Source organism: Furipterus horrens, unplaced genomic scaffold, assembly GCF_987537825.1.
Source record: "Furipterus horrens unplaced genomic scaffold, mFurHor1.1.pri manual_scaffold_5, whole genome shotgun sequence".
NCBI lineage: Eukaryota > Metazoa > Chordata > Mammalia > Chiroptera > Furipteridae > Furipterus > Furipterus horrens.
In genome coordinates this window covers 151,231,044-151,250,278 of record NW_028327175.1, presented here as the reverse complement: position 1 = coordinate 151,250,278, position 19,235 = coordinate 151,231,044, and the positions used below count along the sequence as shown (strand labels likewise).

The following is a 19,235-nucleotide window of genomic DNA, read 5'->3' as shown; positions in this document are numbered from 1 at the left end:
GCTTCTTTCTGTTTAAAAAAAAATCTAGCCAATGCTAAGACTTTGGTTAGTGTAGGGCCTAGAGAGTGCTCTGCTATTTGTTTTTTTAAACATCAGGTTCACTTTTTATATCATCATCATTCTGAGTGCTTTTTACTATATGCTGTAATAAAGTTTGTGTCTGTGTTCAGCTTATATGGTAGCCCCAACTTATATGGCTTTTCCCTCTTTATTATCTTGGGTTAGTTATAATGGACTGTCTTCCAAAAATTTTTATTCAGTTACAGTCAAAATACAATATCATATTAGTTTCAGGTGCATTGCATTGTGCTTAGAGATTTATATAACTTATGAAGTGATCACCCTGATAAATCTAGTACCTACCTGACATTGTACATAGTTATTACAGTATTATTGACTACATTCTCTAAGCTGTACTTGGCATCCCCGTATTTTTAATAACTGGGAATGTGTATTTCTTAATCCCATCCCCTTTTTCAGTCTTCTCCCTGCAACCCAGAATGTGTTTTTTAGGTGAGTTGTTTGGGGTTCAAAATATACTTTATCATAGAAATTATTATTATACGGTAGACTAAAACTTTCCAAAGTAGATTGAGAAGATCCACTAAAACCTTTCAAAATTCTGCAGTTAAGTACCGTGGTTAGACTAACATTCTCATCAGTCTTTTTTGCCAAACATTCCTTTCCCTCACCTCTACCTCCATGCCAGCATCATAGGTCTCTTTAAATGGGAAAATGCTACAGTGAGATAGAAATCTGATCATGTTGGGAGCCATTTCTCAGCGGTTCCCTATCTTTTCCGCTTTTATGGTGGAGGTTGGTATCTGCCCACTGAGAATACACAGGTAGGAAGGGCTGTGAATTCAAATGAATCAGTTGTATTTGTATACACTGAATTTATCCATTAAAGAAGTTCTATATTTATTTTGGGACCATAATAAGAACTCTTGGTCTGATGTTAATTAACCTGTGATGAGAAGGAGAGCTACTGAAGAGAAGAATTTGGCAATCTGTTGAACTGACTTAATTATAAAGTAGCCTTTCAAATCATTATGTTCTACAAATTGGCTATATCCATTGGTGCTCATAGAATAAGCAGTCAGGAGGGGCTCAGGTTAGCCTGAGAATCTGGTGCTTGGCAATGGATGAGCAATGCCTATTGCATGAATACTGAATTTTTTAAAAAGTCAGATATTATTAGGGAGGAAGCAGGAGACAGTATTACCGATAGAGACCGGCATAATGAAAGCAGTGCATCATTGGACAGATGCTCTGATTTAAGCATGAATTTCTGACTTTCCCTGTAAATTTAACACATACTGCCAGATTTGAGGATTGTTCGAGATCAGGAGAGTATGATAAGCACTGAAAATCTCCTTCCCCTGCCTGAATTGGCCGAACTGGTGTGGAGACTTTGGCTCTAAATATGTAGGTTGTGGAATTAGTGAACAGGGGGTGGAAGGGAAACTCTGATAAAGAATTAAAGGGACAGTTAATTATTATCATAAATAATACCATTTCCTCTCATTTTCTGCCCCTTAATGTCTGTGAGAACTCCTCAGCAGTGCTGAAATGTGGACATTGTCAAAGCTGGAGAAGCGGGACAGTAAACCCTGCTCTTAGGGGCTAAATCATGTGAACTCCTTTAGCATCGCCAGCCTGTGAAATGAGACACCCAAGGCTCAGCTGCTGAGCTGGGGCCTTCTGTGTGGCCTGCTTCATGGAAATAAATTAGGAGAGCAAATTGCTACACCCAACCCAAGTTTCACCCCCCAGGAAGCCTTGGTTTGCTGAAGTGGGCAGTAAATTGATAGCTGGTGCCAAAGGAAGCTGAGATTCACTTTCAGCTTGTTTGTCCTGCTCTCCTCTGTTTCCTCATGCTCTCAGGCTCGTGAAGTTGCCCCTACTCTGCCACTCCCAGGAGTTGTTGGCAAAGGAGGAAGGCTCACAAACCATAGCATCTTCTACTCCAAATCCTACTCTCCCCTTAAGGTCCCCTGTACTTGTTGGTTGGACAGAACCCAGCTCTTTCAGACACCATAGTGTCTGGTTTCCACTTCTATCCTGCTGGAGTCACATCATCTCACAGGCCAGTCGGGTTTCTTCAGCTCCAGAATGCAGGGTGGGTTTAAGTGATTTTTCTTGCTGCTTCTAGTTCTGAAAATCTGTGCCTGAGCTAGCTTAGATTGAAGATGGCTGCCCTCTGGAGAATGACAGAGAAGGGTAGAATGGGTAGTCCTGAAAGGGACTTCAGAAGTCATAAGGCCAACCTTCTCATTTTCCTAATGAGGACAGTGAGGCTCACAGCAGGTGAGCACCTGCCAGAACCACATGTCTAGTAAGTCATCCGTAGACAAAGACAGCTTGCTTTTGCTTTGGATTCTCAGAGTTATTAGTTAGCATTATGCATGATTATACTCTTCAAATGAAAAGTAATTGAGCATACATTTCTCTACTACGAGAAGATGCCTTGCTTGAGTTTTTCTTGCCTACAAAGTACCTGCTTATATATGCATTTAGTTAAACACTGGAACAGGCAAATGCCTTCGAATTTTGTTTCTTTAAAATATGTCTATAAATTATACTCAAAGCTCGGCCAACAGCATGGTCAGTGCAGAGAATCACTAAGCTGTGTAGGAGTTCTGGGAGGCTTTCGAGGGCGTTCCTCATCGCTTCAGGTAGGATCTGGTAAACATGCTGGGGAGCCTGCGTGGCCCAGCCCTCCCCCAGCCTCACAGCGCAGAATGCTTCTGACTTACTCTGACATCACACCACCCCCTTCCCCGTGCAAAGGAAATATCTTGAAGCTGTGTTTTTAGTTGACTCCTGATCTGGGCTCATTTACTTGCTGAATGATATCTACTTTGGTTGCTCTAGAAGGGTACATACATTTTATACACGGTATTGGTCTCACTTTACTGCGTGTGCAGGAATCTTTGATCAGTGAGGAGCTCGCCTCTGTGACCTCCTAAGGAAATGGGAAATCTGCCACTTTGGCATTTTTGCAGCTGTGCCATCAAAAATAATTTGTTGACTCAGTGATGGAAAAGGTGAATTGCTCTTGGTTTCAGGGACATAGCCTTTCTCTCCTTTTAAAGAAAATTCCTATTAAAATTATTTAACATCTCCAATATGTAGATAAGTACAAAAAAAAAGATATAACACATTCCCTCTACCTGACATATGAAATCTGTTTATCATTGCATTTTCTATCCTTCTCATGAGATTTTTTTTCATATCCTTTCACCCTCTACCAAGTATATAATTTATTGTTTATTTACTTTCTTGACACCATTAAAATCTAAGTTCCTCAAAGGCAGAAATGTCTGATTTCTTCGTTCCCTGCTGCATCCTGTTAACCAGTGTCTGGCATTGTCTTTAGTATTTTCATATTTCTCAATCTTGAGGGATAAAATGAATTTTTCCACTATTGCTTCTTTTTATGAGGTAAAATGCACTTTGGGGTTCCCTCCACAACTGTATACCTTCCCCCAAATCAGATTTCCCTTCTTCCCTACCTCCACAGAAGTAACCAGTATTGTGAATCCAGTGGTTATCATTTTGGGCCTATTTTTCTATCTTAGGACATATTGATATGCATCCATTGACCAGTATGTAGAGTTGTCTTCAGCTCTTTGAATTATTTATGTAAATACTGATAAAATCTTTTTGACTTAACATTGAACTACATGCCAGACTTGAGGGGCTGGGTGGTAGGGAATAAACTCAGATAAGTCCTGGTATGACTAGTAAGCAAGCTTCCTCCAAACCCTCATTAAGGACGACTTGCTATGTGTCTTGAATAAATGCAGTGTGCCATACAACAATTAAGCTTTAACATCAAAGAATGAACCTGTCTTGGCTTTCTCAATTAAAGTTTAAGATGAGTTGCAGTTAATATGTCTGTGCCAGAAAATTGGCCATTTCTTTGCAGTCTTCTCCAAGTGAAGGGGTCTTAATGGTCCAGTCAAGAAATCTAATTAACAAAGTTTAAGTGGCCTACCATTATTCTCAGTAAAACTTTTTTCCTTCCTCTAGTTGAGACGAGAGAAGATTGACCTTGAAAACACTTTGGAACAAGAACAAGAAGCACTAGTTAATCGTCTCTGGAAAAGAATGGATAAACTTGAAGCTGAAAAGCGGTTTGTTTAGTCTTGCTGTTCAGTACGGGATGTGCGTGTGTGGCTAGGATACTATTCTGGGTGTGACTGAAGAATAACAAGAAGACATTTTAATTCTTTGGTTGATGCATGTCATTTAGTTTGTCAAGTGAAAAAATGTTGAAAGCCTTCTGACCTATTTTCATGTTGGTCACCTCTTTATACTTTCCTCATATTGTCCCAGTAGAATGTCTTTTCATTTGGTGTCAAAGGGTATGGAGAAACTAGTCAAGGTGGGACTGTTCACCTTTAAATTTCTCAAAGGATGGTTGTAGTTTCACATTTTTTAACCTTATTAAACTGACTTCCCCATTCTTTTCTAAAGTGCATAGCATAGCGTATGCCGTTAATTATTACACATCTCTAAAATGTACTTGGTTAGGAAAGCAGAGATATAATAGAAAAATTATAAACAAATTTAAAATTTAAAACAATTATCTAATTGTTTTAAAACTTGCTGTAAAGAAATGCTTGTACATACTGAACATTAGGATTCTTTGTATTAAATGTATGTACATGGATGTGAAATGTCATTCAACTTCAAACATTTCCTGAACCCCTCTGTGCAAGGTACTGTTAGGTCCTTATTTTTAAGTGCTGCAGCAGGGCTGAGGAATGGCGAGGAGTTCTGTATGCGGGGTGTGTGGATGGGTATTGAAAGGGAGTTTCCTGAAAATGTGTATTAATCCACTTCACCAGGATCTTTTGTTTGCTAACCAAACTCCTTTTGCCATAAACACTGGATTTGGATGAACATTATAAGTTATTTTGAGTTCATCTCAAGATTTGCAAAACAGAAACATAACACAGGCTTTAAGAAAAGTGAAAATTAGAGGTATATCTACAGGGAGATATTCAAGCTATTGTTGAACCAACTGTGTTTTGCATTATTTTATTGGTACTAATAAATGGAATTAGGAAACTTTATTTAGCATAATTAATGTAGGGACTGTTACAACATTTCACGTACTAGTTTGCACAACTAGGGCAGGCCCAATTCACAATTTGCCCTTGGGGAGACTCCAATGTAAAAAGTTAAAAACAAAACAAAACCAAGAACCCAAGCAACCTATAAAAGGAGACAGGGAGGTTTATTGCCATTCAGTTGTCCTTTGCAGAACACAATTGAGGTCATATAATGCAAATTATTGGGTTGAGTAATATGAAATTGATATTTTGTAAGTCAAAAGCTGTTGAATATAAATAAGCATTTTATGTGGTTCAAACTAACCATAATTGGTGGAGGGGTGGCACTACCATTATTAACCCATTAATTTTTGTTTTGTTTTTAACTTTTTGCCTTAGCTATGGCCAGAAGCAAAGGGCCTCTCATCTAGTTAGCCACACCCTCAGGATTGGTTTTTCTGGAGGGAGTTTTATAAGTTGAGTCTTTATGTAATGCCACCATCCACAGATTCATAAATTTCAACTGAAAGCATTGAGACAGTGAAATTCCTTTAGTATCACCATGTCCTCAACCAACATGTCAAATATCTAGTAAGCAGATACTAGAATGCCTTCTGTGTGCCAGACATACTATTCAGAAGCAGACGTTAGAGATTTTTCAGGAATGCTTAATTATCAGTAGCTCTTTAAAGGAAAAAAAAAAAGAAAAGGAGGGTGGACCCTTCAACTCTGTCCTTTGACTTGAATAGCAGCAGGTTAGGGTGACCAGAAGTTGATATAAAGTGGGCAAGGGAGGTATGCTACCCTGTGAATTCGTTTTGTAACTCTTTCATTATGGGAGCTTTTATAAAACAAACCCTCCGGCTAGTATGTTGTTTTGTCTTTCAAAGGCAGACTGTTTTTCATTGTTGAATTTTTTTTTTTTTTTTTCAATATAGAATCCTGCAGGAGAAATTAGACCAGCCGGTCTCGGCTCCCCCATCACCTAGAGACATCTCCATGGAGATAGACTCTCCAGAAAACATGATGCGCCACATCCGGTTTTTAAAGAATGAAGTGGAGAGGCTGAAGAAGCAACTGAGGGCTGCTCAGTTACAGCGTATGTAGCCTCTGATTTCACTGGTCTGCTGTCTGCAGAATTAATCCACTTACCAAATATATGGCTTTACTGACTTTTACTATTTAATTTGTATTAATTAAATTCATATTGTGTTTCATTACCAATATACTTTTAGACTGTCATCCTGGAATAGATTATTTTAAAAAATTATTGTAGTATGGCAGGGCAACTAGTTTAGACTACTTCCAAAAAATAATTCAAATAATTTCAGGAGGCTTCAGACCCGCAGGTATTATTTTTAATCCTCTCCCTTGCGTTCATCTCTAGGATTGTGCTAACAAAATAGTGCAGGAGACTTCAATGTATTTTAGGGTGATTAATGCAGAGATTAGAATGTTTATCTTCCTTACTGCTAAATTTTAGCCATAGCTAACATTTGTTCATGGTACTTGAATAAATGCTTTTGAAATTTATTATTTTGGAAAAGGTCGAGTTGTTGAGTTGGAAATCAAAGGAACTAGATTTCTAAATACTTGATGAGATCATTGTGCATTTGTGTGGGTCTCCTGTTACCTGCTTTTAGGCTGCTCAAACTTATTTGTTTGAATAGATAATGTAGTGAGAGGTCTGCAGGGGGAAAATAAGTAACTTTTCTCACCTCTGATCCCCAGCTTCCCAATTCTCACAATTACACATTTTTAAATACATTTTCCAGATATATATGTGTATAAACTTTTAAAATACCAAAAGTAATACAGTGAACATACTCTTTTGCACTTTTCTATTTTCATTGACTATATTTTCCAACTTCTTCCTTGCCAATATATATAGAGTTGCCTTGCTCCCTTTTTTAAAATGCAGCATCAGTATTTGATTATTTGGTTATACCATAATTTATTTAACTAGTCCCATACAAATGGACCTTCTTTGTTTGTGATGCTATGACTACAATGAATGTCTGCACACACATTTGATAACTGTGAAGAACGCTTTCAGGCTAAGTCCTAGGAAGTGCATTTGCTGAGTGAAATGGAGTGTATATTTAAAATTTCAGTGATTTTTATCTTTGCTTTCTTTTCTAAAATTTATTGTAATCTACTCTACTCTTGTCCAGTAGTGCTGTAAGCCTACTTTTGCCTATACCTGTATTACAATTTTAGAGGTCTGAAGAACAGAAGAGGTCTCCCTGGACTAAAATCAAGGTGTCAGCAGGATAAGGCTTTAAGGGAGAATTTGTTCCTTTGCTGTTTCCAGTTTCCAGATGATGCCTGCATGCTTTGGCTCATAGCCCCATCCTCGTATTGGCATCACTTCCAAACCTCTGTTTTCATGGTCACATCTTTTTTTCACTCTGGCTCTCCTGCCTCCCCCTTATAAAGACCCTATGAGTGCACTGGGCCCAGCCAGATAATCCAGGATAAATTCCCATCTAAGGTCTTTAACTTAATCATGTCTGCAAAAGCCCCTTTGTCATATAAGGTAACATAGTCACAGGCTTTAGCAATTAGGATTTAGATATCTTTGGGAGTCCTTTATTCTGTCTAACCCCATACAGGTTTTTAGCCTTAACTGTAGGGCCAGAGCCTGGTATTTTGTATGTTTGTTTGTTTTTTAATATAAGTAACTCACATATACCCTAGATTGGGAACCACTACATATACTCCATGAAAACAAATGAAGGTATTCTCAAATATTATTTATTTTAGGATGTTTTTGAGTTTTTGCTGGGTTGGGCAGACAAATGTCTTTTGGTACTTTTCTGAATTCTTTTCATTGCCATCAGTTTGCAATTTTTTTGCATTTTTTATTTTCTCCTGTGTACTTGCGTTGTACCCCAGACAACATTTTTAGAATAAATTTGGGGTAATTTTTTATTTCCATTACTTCCTTACTACTGCACTATTTGGTCTTTGAAGAGACCACAGATACCAAAAGAGGCATCTGTCAATGCTGTTTTGATTCTGTTAGGACAGGGAAAGCCTAAATGAACAGCAACAAAGGACACTTAGCTGCTCACAGCTGGTTTGGATTGGATTTAAAGGATGAGTTAGTGACTTTTCCTCACCACCTACCTCATCCTTATCCACTAAGTCCAACTGTAGCTGACTTGAAGCTGTCTCCCAATATTTCTCAACTCTGGTTGAACATTGGAATCCCTGGGGAGTTTTTTAATATACCAGTGGCGAGGCTTCATCCTCAGGGATTCTGGTTTAATTGGTTGGGTGGGGTATGGGAATTGGTGTTTTCTAACCATAAATTTGAAAGGGAATTCAAAATGTATTGACTACCTTTAGATCATTTGGGAATCACCACTTTGGACTCTGACTGGAAGTCACCATTGGTTTATTCTATCCTTGACTAAATATTGCAAGATGGCTGAAGATAGGGGAAACATGAGCTGTGTCCCCTAAGTCCTAGGGAGCTCTGTGGGAAAGAGGGAAGTGTTGACTCCTGGGAGTAAGTCCAGTCTCTTGAAATCACGTGTGACAGTGTGCCAGCACATGGCACCCCAGGAATACCATGGGTCAGCCATCTCTCTGTGCCTGGTCAGTAACACCCAGAGGTAGTGGATCTGGTGCCTTCTCTGACCTCTCTGTTAATTGCTGAAGGGCTAGGAAGTCTTCTAGCCATCACTGCTCCTGACCAGCTTTCTTATCTATGGATTATTGGTTAAGAATTCCCCCTACCAATTTCCACAGATGGGAAAGGATTGCCGTTTTCTTTGAAAAACGTTTCCTCTTAACTGATTATTCATGAAGCCTCAGTTCTGCGGAACTTTCATTCCTGTTTATGGAAAAGAAGGCAACTTGCTCTGACAGCCGTTCTTCTGGTTCTAGAAATATCGTAATAAGTACTCCAAGGAGACAATCTAGTGCTTCCTATAGAGCTAGTGAAAAATGCTGCAGGCTTGCATATTTGGAATAAAATAATTTAAATAGTTTGTATTAAAAGTGTGCTGTGTAAATATTTTCCCAGCATGCCTTCAATTAAAGAGAGTTTTGCAACTGGATTAAACAGTAGGGTTTTGGATATATTGAAAAACAACCAAAGGGTTTTGTGCTTAGTGTACATAATAGCATTTAATAATTTTGGTATTTTTATTTAGATTTCTAGAATAAGGATAGGCAAAAGGTTTTATATATTCTGTAATGATGATGTCTTGGAAATCATTGAACATTTATCATCAAAAGTCATCATTTGCTAAAGCACCAGACTTTCATAGAGTTGCTTAAAACTGAAACTAATTTGATGGACATGGGAGTTGAAATAGGTCAGTTTGTTGGAGGGAAATGGCCAACGTGGCATTCAGCTCCTTCTTTTAAATGTACTGATAATATGGAGCAGTGAGTCATAGGACTTTCTCTTAGTGTGATCATGGCCACTCTGAATGTGTAGCTATTTTTCAGATTAGAAATGTAGGTAGATATTACCTTTTTTCTGAGATTTTAGTTTTCCAAAATTCATGGGCTAAGACAGGGAAAAGGAAGAAGCAGGAAGATGGATAGATGCTGAGTTTGGCATAAAGGTTATTTTGGTTCCCTAGTAACAACAGATTCTGTCTGAGGTAAACCAGAAAAGGAGCGGGGAGATCATGTGATGCTGTTTAATGGAATGGTGCTGGGGTGTGCCAGAGTCCTGCCCAGAATAACCTCCGAGAACTCAGAGAAGGAGTCTAGCACCTCGTGAAGATGTCAGTTCTGCATGTCAGATTCCTGGATCCAGTTTCCATTGTGAGGCTAGAGAGCTCTGGCCTGGGAGACTGGTGCTGTAGTAGAGACCTTAACATACAGGGGTGGGCAAAAGTAGCTTTACAGTTGTAATGCAAATAAATAATGAATATATAATAGTACAAGAATAAACTGTTCTGCATACTCACAGCTGTGAATCTGCTTTTGCCCACCCCTGTACAGTGGAGCTCCTCGGAAGGGGTATTGGTCATAATCGAGATGCCGTCCCAAGAGCCTGGCTGCATGCAGGTCTTTACCTGCTCTCTGACTCAGAAAGGCTGAGTATGAGTCACACACATACTAAACATTAGGCTTATTTGAAATACGAAAGTTGTTCACTATGTCGATTTCTGTTTTTCAAAAAAGAATTATAACTGTTACCAAGCACATTCTAGCACACTGGTTCTCTTGTGTGCCTGCACCACAGCGTGCTGGTGTGCTAACAGGTGTGCTAGGCTCCCATATAGGACTTGCCACCTGTATCTAGAGTTGAGCAGCAGAACTGTGGCCCAGAGGGGAGCCTGTGTGTGAGCTCGATCTATTTCCCTGACGGCCCCTCCCCTTGAGCTCCAGCCATGCAGAGAACTTGGGAGCTGCTAAACCCAGACAGACTTAGCTTCAACTCCACCATTTCCTCCTCCCCACCAGGCGCTTTAGAAGGCAAGTAAGTGGGAGTGAAGATGTCTGAACTCCCAGCGCCGCTTTTTGTATATTTTTCTAAAATGCAGATCGTTGGTAAACTTTGGTACTTGGGGTAAACTTTAAATCCAGATTTAAGGTGTGGGGGAGTGAGGACTCTGGTCTGGAGACAGTTCTTGTCTAGAGCATAGGAGCTGGACTGCTGTCTTCTTTTTTAAGGTCTGTGTATGATTGCACGACACAGTTTCACTGAGAACTCTGGCTTTTCAGATTCAGAGAAAATGGCGCAGTATCTGGAGGAGGAGCGTCACATGAGGGAGGAGAACCTGCGGCTGCAGAGGAAGCTGCAGAGGGAGATGGAGAGGAGAGAAGCCCTCTGCCGACAGCTCTCTGAGAGCGAGTCCAGCTTGGAGATGGATGACGAAAGGTGTGCACCTGTCTCATGATCCTTGTTTTTTCTTTTTCTTTTTTTCTTTTTCTTTTTAAAGGCTCTAGGAGGTCTCTTCTCACATCTTGCTAGATGTGGAAGGAGATGGCGTACGTATTTGTTTGTTGTGATGACGAACATGACTGCATCAATGTAGAGGCTGAGAATGGGGTAAATGAAAAAGATTGACCATTTCCCTTAAACCCAAAAAGATGAAAAAAATTGCCTTTCCAAAATTATTTGATGAAGGGAGCAGTGGAGGCAGGGTGATGGGTCAAGAAGCGGAGTGTGCATTTGTTGATGAATTTGTCTAATCCTGTGTTATGTCTATTTAAAGTATGGGAGCACCTTAAGTCATAGGTACAGGTGAGCAAGCCATGGTACCTGTAACCCAAGGAAGTGGAATCAGCAGGAGACAGCAGGTTGTTGAAAGCCAGGGGCCTTGCCTTAATATATTTGGTGACTTTTAAGCTTTTTTGCAGCTACTTAAAAAAAAATGCAGTGCTTTTATCTGCTGAAGCCTAGCATCAAACCCCTGATTGTCCCACTGAAAAATGAGCTGAAATAAGAGCCATCCTTTTGTTAACTAGAGGAAATGGTATCAGCATTTCTCTCTCATCTGGCCTTTCCTCTCCCTCCCTTCTTCCCCCTCATTTCCCTTTCCACCCCCAGTGTTATACTTGGGAATAAGGTGATTGTTAAGATAAGCCACAAATTCATATTGGAGAAATTGTTTAGCCAACAGAGAAACTCGGAGGTTGGGGAATTAGCCTGTCTCTGGACTAGATCATTTCTGCAAGGGAATTCCCTGTTCTGAATCAGGGGTGCCCTGGTCTTACATGATGGGTATCTCAGTTTGGGAGGTACGACTGAGCTTCCTCCAGGGCCCCTCCAACAGGACTGAGTAAACAGTCCAGGGCCTGCTAATGGTGTGATCAGCTTTACAGGCTGTAGATGTCAGAAGCACATTGCTTGGAAACACGTGGGCAATGTCACCACATCAGCACTCTGTTATTTGTGTTATTGAATAGATCCAGAGGGCTAGCAAGACTTTTGATCAACTTGTTGTGGATAGTGATATTATCATTTCAACTAAAGTCTGAGATTTTCTATAACAAAGGTCTATAATTTTATAATTTAAAAAATTACAAAAGCAGCAGTAGGTCATCCTATTTATAATATCTTTGTATGTGCTTCTTCGTTTGAAAAGAATAAAGACTATTCTTTCTCAGAAGTTTATATCATAAAACTATCATCTGTAACTCTTGAGTTTCATTGATTTCTTTCTGACAGCGTCCCATTCTCTCTGAAATTCTTGTCCTCTGAAAACCATTTAAGTAAAAACATCAACCCGAGTACTAAAGAACTTATTAACTACTTTATTAATGACCTTAAGACACAGAGCAGACCGCCTGTTAACACACATGTACCCTGTACTTCATTTTGAGTCAGATGCACTCTGGAATTTCAACTGTGGTGACAATACTAAAGCTATTTCAGGTTCCAGATAAATAAATAAATATACTTTTTTTCTAGAACTGATACTCACTCCAAAAGGTTTGCTTTATCTTTTATAGGCCAGATTATCTCAGGTAGAGTGCAGTTACCCAATAAAGACATCTCCTCTCCCTACTGGGAATGAGGATGTCACATTTGAGAGAAAGAAAATAGTTGGACGCTTCAGGCGTCTTGGTTATTTCTTAACCAAGAGGCAGTCTTAGCTGCTAGCTGGGTGGTAGAATACACGGAGTCCAGCCTCGTGCCTCCATGGCAGCTGCACTAAAGAGCAGAAGAGTTAGTGATGGGTAGGTAGTTGAGAGGTGCATGTCTAAAAGTCAGGAGCCTGAGTTTCTTCGAGTCAAATAAGCCAATGTAGAAGTGACAGTGTTCATGTTTCTCTCATGAACTGATTGAATATTAGGGGTGAGATCTTCCCCTGGCTCAGCCTGTTCTTTTGGCTGTCAGGCTTGTGGAGGATAGCTTATTAGGAAGTCTCTCAAGCAGAAATTTCTCCCCATCAGCGCTCTTTTAAGTGTCTTTTATTGTATCTAACACGTGATTGTTGGTTTGTTAAGTATGGATTGCCTTGTCAATGACTGACATTCTTTTCACGGTAAGACATGTCTTTAAGCTTTAGGTTGATCACATAGATCTCAGAGGGCTTCTTTGGGTTTGAGTTTCAACTAACAAGTTAAACGTAGCCATTAAAACATGAACGTGTCTGTAATTCTTGGGACAGTGGCAGTGAACTTCTACATAGCTGTTGTGTGGTGGAGAGAAGCCCGGTCCTCTCTGCTGTGTGGTGTGGCTCTATCACCAGGCTTCCATCCTGAGCTAGGACATCCAGATTCCCTGACCTGTATCCCTGGGAAGAGAGGTTTGCTGAGCAGCGAGCAGCAGGAGTCCATCATATATATCTCCTTGCTACAGCATCACTCTCTACACATTCAGGAGCTAGACCTCAAGATGCAAACCCCAAACATTTTCTCCTGGGAGGTCTCTTAAGAGCTATAGAAATGTAGGCAATTCTGATCATCCCCCTCCTCCTCTTAGGTGTTTCAACGAGATGTCTGCACAAGGATTAAGACCTCGCACTGTGTCCAGCCCGATCCCTTACACTCCTTCTCCAAGCTCAAGCAGGCCTATATCACCCGGTGAGTACATGTTCTTGCTGCTTCTGGGACTGGTTCTGAATGTGTTCCCTTCCAGCATATAAAAATCCTAAGAATGGTGATGTGTTTTGGGGAAACATCAAAATCAAATCACTATCTAAACTGAATCTTAGTGTGTAATTTTTAAGCCTAAGTGTTATAGTGCCAGCTAGTGTTTTTCTTTCTTTCTTTTTTAACCCAGAAGGGATTTTAACTCCAAAATCCTTTTTTAAAAGACTGTCTTTGTGATTTTAAGTGCTGATGCATTGACAAAACCTTGGGTAGATTTTTAAGATGGATCATAGCACCTCTTTTAGGGGCTCTTTCATGAGGTTCTGCACACAGCATCTCATTTTTATTCACAGAAGAGTTAACGTAGGCATCATTTTTCCCATGTTAAAATTGAGGAAGCAGTGATTGGGAAGCTACTGGTCACATGGCCAGGAAGTGGCAAGAAAGGGTGTGTCTTATTGCAAAGCCGGTGGCCTTCTTTCAAGCAAGAGCTACGTCCTGCTCTTCCCAGTGAATTGTGAGTGGGACTCGGCCCTGGTAGCCAGGCCATGCCAGAAGGAGCTGGCTTTGCTTCTGCTCTGGCTTTGCTCCTCAGAAGCCTCTACCTCAAAGGCGTGCTTGTCTTCATCTGACCCTGAAAACTCTCTCCCTGGGGTCTCTGGCTCCAGTACCAGTGCAGCATGGAGCTCTCAGGCCAGGAGGGCAAGGAAACGATCCAGCAAGGAAGAAAGAGGATGCAGTGGGGGCGGGAGGTTGGCGAACGCAGTGGGGAGAGGGAGGGAAGAAAAGGTAGCAGGCCAAAGATTGAGTCTTGTGACTGAAGTAAAGAAACTGATTTTCTTGTGCTTGCTGGTAAACAGATTTTAAACAGTTGGGGGAAAGTGTGGGAGGGGGAAGGGTGAGTGGAGAGTTTCCCAGCAGAATAAAGTGAAGTGACTGCTTGGAAGAGTGGCAGCAGTAAAGGTTTTGTGGTTTTGGAAATTAAAAGAACCTCATAGTTAGGTGGCGTCTCATATTGTCTGTTGCTATAATAATTAGAAAATTAAAACAAGGGATGCCCTTCAGATTGGTAAAGAGAAAATGCTGCAATAATGCAGATAGCCAGTGATCGAGTGTCTAGTAGAAATGGATTAGTCTTGTGAGTTTAGGATCCAGCCCCACTCTGTGGTGCTGTGATTTTCTTTTTCTTTTTAAAGAGGTGACATCAAAAGAAAATTCTACACAAAGCATGGCAATGTTTGTCCACTCAGGGCCAACGTACTATCTCTGGCATTCAGCAGCACAACGAGAGACTGTTTGCAAACCAGAATGACTGGGTTATCATCCTTGTTCTTGCCCAAAGGATGTTCCCGAAACTGTTTCTCCTACTTCCCTGTGGCCTTTAAATCTCCAAAAGCTCCCATTTGTCGCTGTCTCTCATTTTCCCCAAATAGCACTTGGGTTTCATTACCACGATAAAGGTCTTTTCTGCTTTCTGATTTATTGTCATAAAGGAAATCATGCTGTTAGGAAGAAGCAAGATGAGGTGATGCTGATTCATATTACATATAGTTTAATGTTCTGTTTATATAAGCCTGAAGAAATCTTTAGACACATGTAATTTCCAGTTCATTAAATATAATGTTGTGGTCACTGAAAAAAAAAGTCACTCCTTTGTTGATAATATTAACTTCTATTGTAACAAATATTCTGTAGGAAGACCTTACTCCATTTTCATAATTTTCACTTTTATCCCACTCTGTCCCTGTAGTGTGGGATTTGCTTTTATAAATGAGCTATTTGGTTTCCCTTAAACTACATAATAAGTAACACCTAGATTTTTTTTCTGTCAGCCAGGCTCAGTGAGAATATTTGTATTCTATTTCAAGTTCTATAATGTCATCAAAGTAAATTTTATCTCCTCTTTGGCAGCAGAATTACTCCTATTCTAGTCCATTGCAGTCCTATACATAGTGCATCAGCAAAACTCAAATTTTCAAGTGTTCTTTTCACTTTCATTTTTATTGGAAGAATTTTTGAAATGTTGCTGTTCCTATAGTTTTTATTTCCCTTTTAAGCACTTTGGCTCTTCCTCCCTTACCGTTTGACATTAACAGTCTTGCACTTCCACCAGCTTGTTGAGATAGGTTGAATCCTATGTCACTATTTGAAAGGTAACTTTCCTAGGACTTAGGAAACATCCTCTTCTTGATTATATGTGGACTTGTCTATGTACATTATCTATGGGGAGAATATTACTTTCCCATAATTATTTTTCAGGCTGTCTATTATTTTATACAGCTTAAGAAAGAGACATTCTCAAGTAGCATATTTTAATGTGCCTACATCAGGGATGAGGAATCATGAGGTTTCAAAAAGGGTCTGCATTCCACTGGCAACATGCACTCCCACCACTCAATCATGGTGTCTCATTTCATGGCTCCTTGGAGAAGTGGATGTTTCTAGGTCTGCGGCAGGGGATATGATATGCAAGGTGAACCTGGAGAACCTGGCAAGACCAGAATGTAAGGAGGTACTCAAAAACAAAAAGAGACGAGATGTCAGAGCAACACAGGGGCTAACTGCAAGAGCCCCCTAAGGCCAAGACTGGAACAATTTGAACAGCAATATAAATAATGTAATATGAGATGATAAACCACACATAAAACAAATGTCCATGAATCCATAGTGATTAAAATAAATGACTGAATGAATAAATAAGGGAGAAAAGACAAATCTCCCATACCAGAGAATTTAAAATAATTTACATAGATACTCTGCCCTCAAGGAAGTGGAAATAACTCCCCTCTCTTTAAGTGTCTGCTCTACATAGGGACCTCCTCCCAAAAATACAGAATGGAAAGGGAAGAAAAAAGTAACTTTCCCATGGGGAAACTTGACAAACACTGCATCAGCCTAGATGATCAAGGTCAACATCAGCAGTGTTAAGTCATGCCAGTGGTATGTGCTTTTGCTGCGATGTGATGAGCATGGCCCTTTACCTATGTGGTGTTTCTCCCCAGAATGCAGAACCGCAGTCTAACCATGTGGTAAACGTCAGACAAATCCAATTGAGGGACAGTCTGTTTACAAAATACCCGATCATCACAGCTTAGAATTGACATGGTCATCAAAAACAAGGAAAATTGAGGAAATGTCTCAGCCAAGAAGTGTGCAAGGAGACATGACAACTACATATACTGTGGTATTCTAAATGGGTTCCTAGAATGGGAAAAGGACATTAGGTAAAAACCTCAGGAAATTAAAGTATGGTTCTGAGTTGAGAATAATAATTTATTAGTTGAGACAGATGTATCATATATTAACATATAAGATGTTAATAGGGGAATCTGAATATGATATATACAGGAACTCTACTACTATTGCCACTTTTCTGTAAACCTAAAACTATGCTAAAACATATATTTTTCAAAAGCTACTGACATTAGATGAGAGCAGCTAGTCATAGAAGATAGAACAAAAAAACCTCCCGTCTGACTCTGAAATGACTATAATATTTAAAGGTCAAGTGTGGGAGGAAAATGGTGGCAAAGGAGATTGGAAAGTGGAGGAAAATTGGTTTATGATGTCACTGAAGTTGAGACAAAGTGTTTCAATGAGAAGGGATTGGTCAGCTCTTGTCAGATGTTGTTCCAAGGTCAAGTAAAATGATGAGTATTGGCAATTGCAGCTGGCAACATGAAGCTGCTGCTGACCTTAGAGCAGTCTTGATGAACTGGCGGTGAGGGAGCAGGTCAGGGAGAGTTAAAGAGGAAACCATATCTGGATTGTATGAATTTTTACAAAGACAATGTTTCCATGTATGACTTGTGTAACTACAAAAAGGTTTCTGCCTTTAGGTTGCTTATACATTTTTTTTTTTCTTTAGCAAAAATATATCAGAAAATTGGGGCAACAATCAGAAGGATATAAAGGAGCAGAAATAAAATGATCCAGAATCCTTTTATTCAAAGGCGGTGTTAATATTTTGCTGTTTTCAAGTGGCTTTCTCCCTACCCCTACTTCTTGCAATTTTCCTTTAGGTAGTTGGTTTTATAGGGGTTATACGTTTTTATATCTTGCTTCATTTTGCTTAGTGGATTTTTTTTTCATGAATTGCTTTTAATTAATTATCTTTTAAATTTGCAGTCTTGAGCTTGTGGACAATGAAGTCTTAAATTTTTTACTTTAGTTAATGCATTTCTGTATCTAAGCAAAGAAATTTATTTTAGCAGTAACTTCATAAAGCCATAGTATTTTATTTAAGTAGGTTTGTTTTGGGTGTTTGGCATTTTCAACTGAGGTTTTTTTAAATTCTTACTCTTTATTTTATTCCTGGGTCGGAGGGTCAGATACATGATGATTAGAACTTAAGGGAAAACAAAACTTAATAAGATACTGTCTGGCCTTTATGAGCTCATAATCAACCATAAGGCCTAGAAAGTGGGGGGGAAATACAAGAAATAAGAAACTTTTCATACAAGGCTACTGTAATGAATTATATATATTTTATATCCCTTAAAGCAGCGGTTCTCAACTTGTGGGTCGCGACCCCTTTGGGGGTTGAATGACCCTTTCACAGGGGTCACCTAAGACCATCAGAAAACACATATATAATTACATACTGTTTTTGTGATTAATCACTATGCTTTAATTATGTTCAATTTGTAACAATGAAAATACATCCTGCATATCAGATATTTACATTACAATTCATAACAGCAAAATTACAGTTATGAAGTAGCAATGAAAATAATTTTTATGGTTGGAGATCACCACAACATGAGGAACTGTATTAAAGGGTCACAGCATTAGGAAGGTTGAGAATCACTGCCTTAAAGTGTAGTAGTTAAATTGTAGTACAGCTACTCCATGGAACACTACTCAGCAATAAAAAGGAATTAACCTGACACATGCAATTAAATTAACTTGGATGGATAACAAGGGTGTTACAATGAGTGAAAAAAGCTAATCTCAGAGGGTTACTACATACTGTATGATTTTATTTTTATAATATTCTCAATGTGAGAGAATTATAGAAAAGGAAAACAGATTAGTTCTTGGCAGGGGTTAGGATGAAAGAGAGGGCGTGACTATTATAGCGACTAACACAAAGGAGTTTCTCTGCTGATGGAACAGGTCTGTGTCCTGATTGTGGTGGCCGTTACTCAAATCTATACATGTGATAAAACCACACTGAGCTGTGCACATGCACACGTGCGCGCGCACACACACACACACACACACAACACGTAAAAACAGATGGCATCCAAATAGTCCGTACTTTAGTTATTAGCAGTAGAGCAGTGTTGATTTCCTGGTCTTGATAATGTGCCGTGGTTGTGTAAGATATCATTGGGGGAAGCTGGGGGAACGGTACATGGGAACCATATAGTATTTTTGCAGCTTCTTGAGAATTATAAACTATCTTAAAATGAGTTTTAATAAAATAAAAATCGTAAGTAATTGAAAAAGAGGTTCAAACAACAGAGAGCCACCAGCTTAGAAAGCTTTTGAGATGAGCCTTGAAGGAGACCTTAATAAGCTGAAACTTACTGAGTCTTTATGTGGTGCCAGGCATACTCTGAGCATTTTGTGATATTAACTCATTTCAGCCTCACAACAACCTGTGAGGTCACGACAATAATCTCATTTTACAATTGAATGATTAAA

At 39.5% G+C, this 19,235-nt stretch overlaps 1 protein-coding gene across 1 annotated transcript in view; it reads left to right on the top strand.

Annotated features, from left to right (window-relative positions):
* CCDC6 (coiled-coil domain containing 6) overlaps nt 1-19,235 on the top strand; it is a 104,996-nt gene that overhangs the window by 80,083 nt on the left and 5,678 nt on the right. The window contains exons 4-7 of the mRNA XM_090278063.1: nt 4,039-4,142; nt 6,005-6,165; nt 10,764-10,920; nt 13,474-13,574. Of these exons, the coding sequence (XP_090134189.1) occupies nt 4,039-4,142; nt 6,005-6,165; nt 10,764-10,920; nt 13,474-13,574 (523 nt within the window). The remainder of the gene's footprint in view (nt 1-4,038; nt 4,143-6,004; nt 6,166-10,763; nt 10,921-13,473; nt 13,575-19,235) is intronic.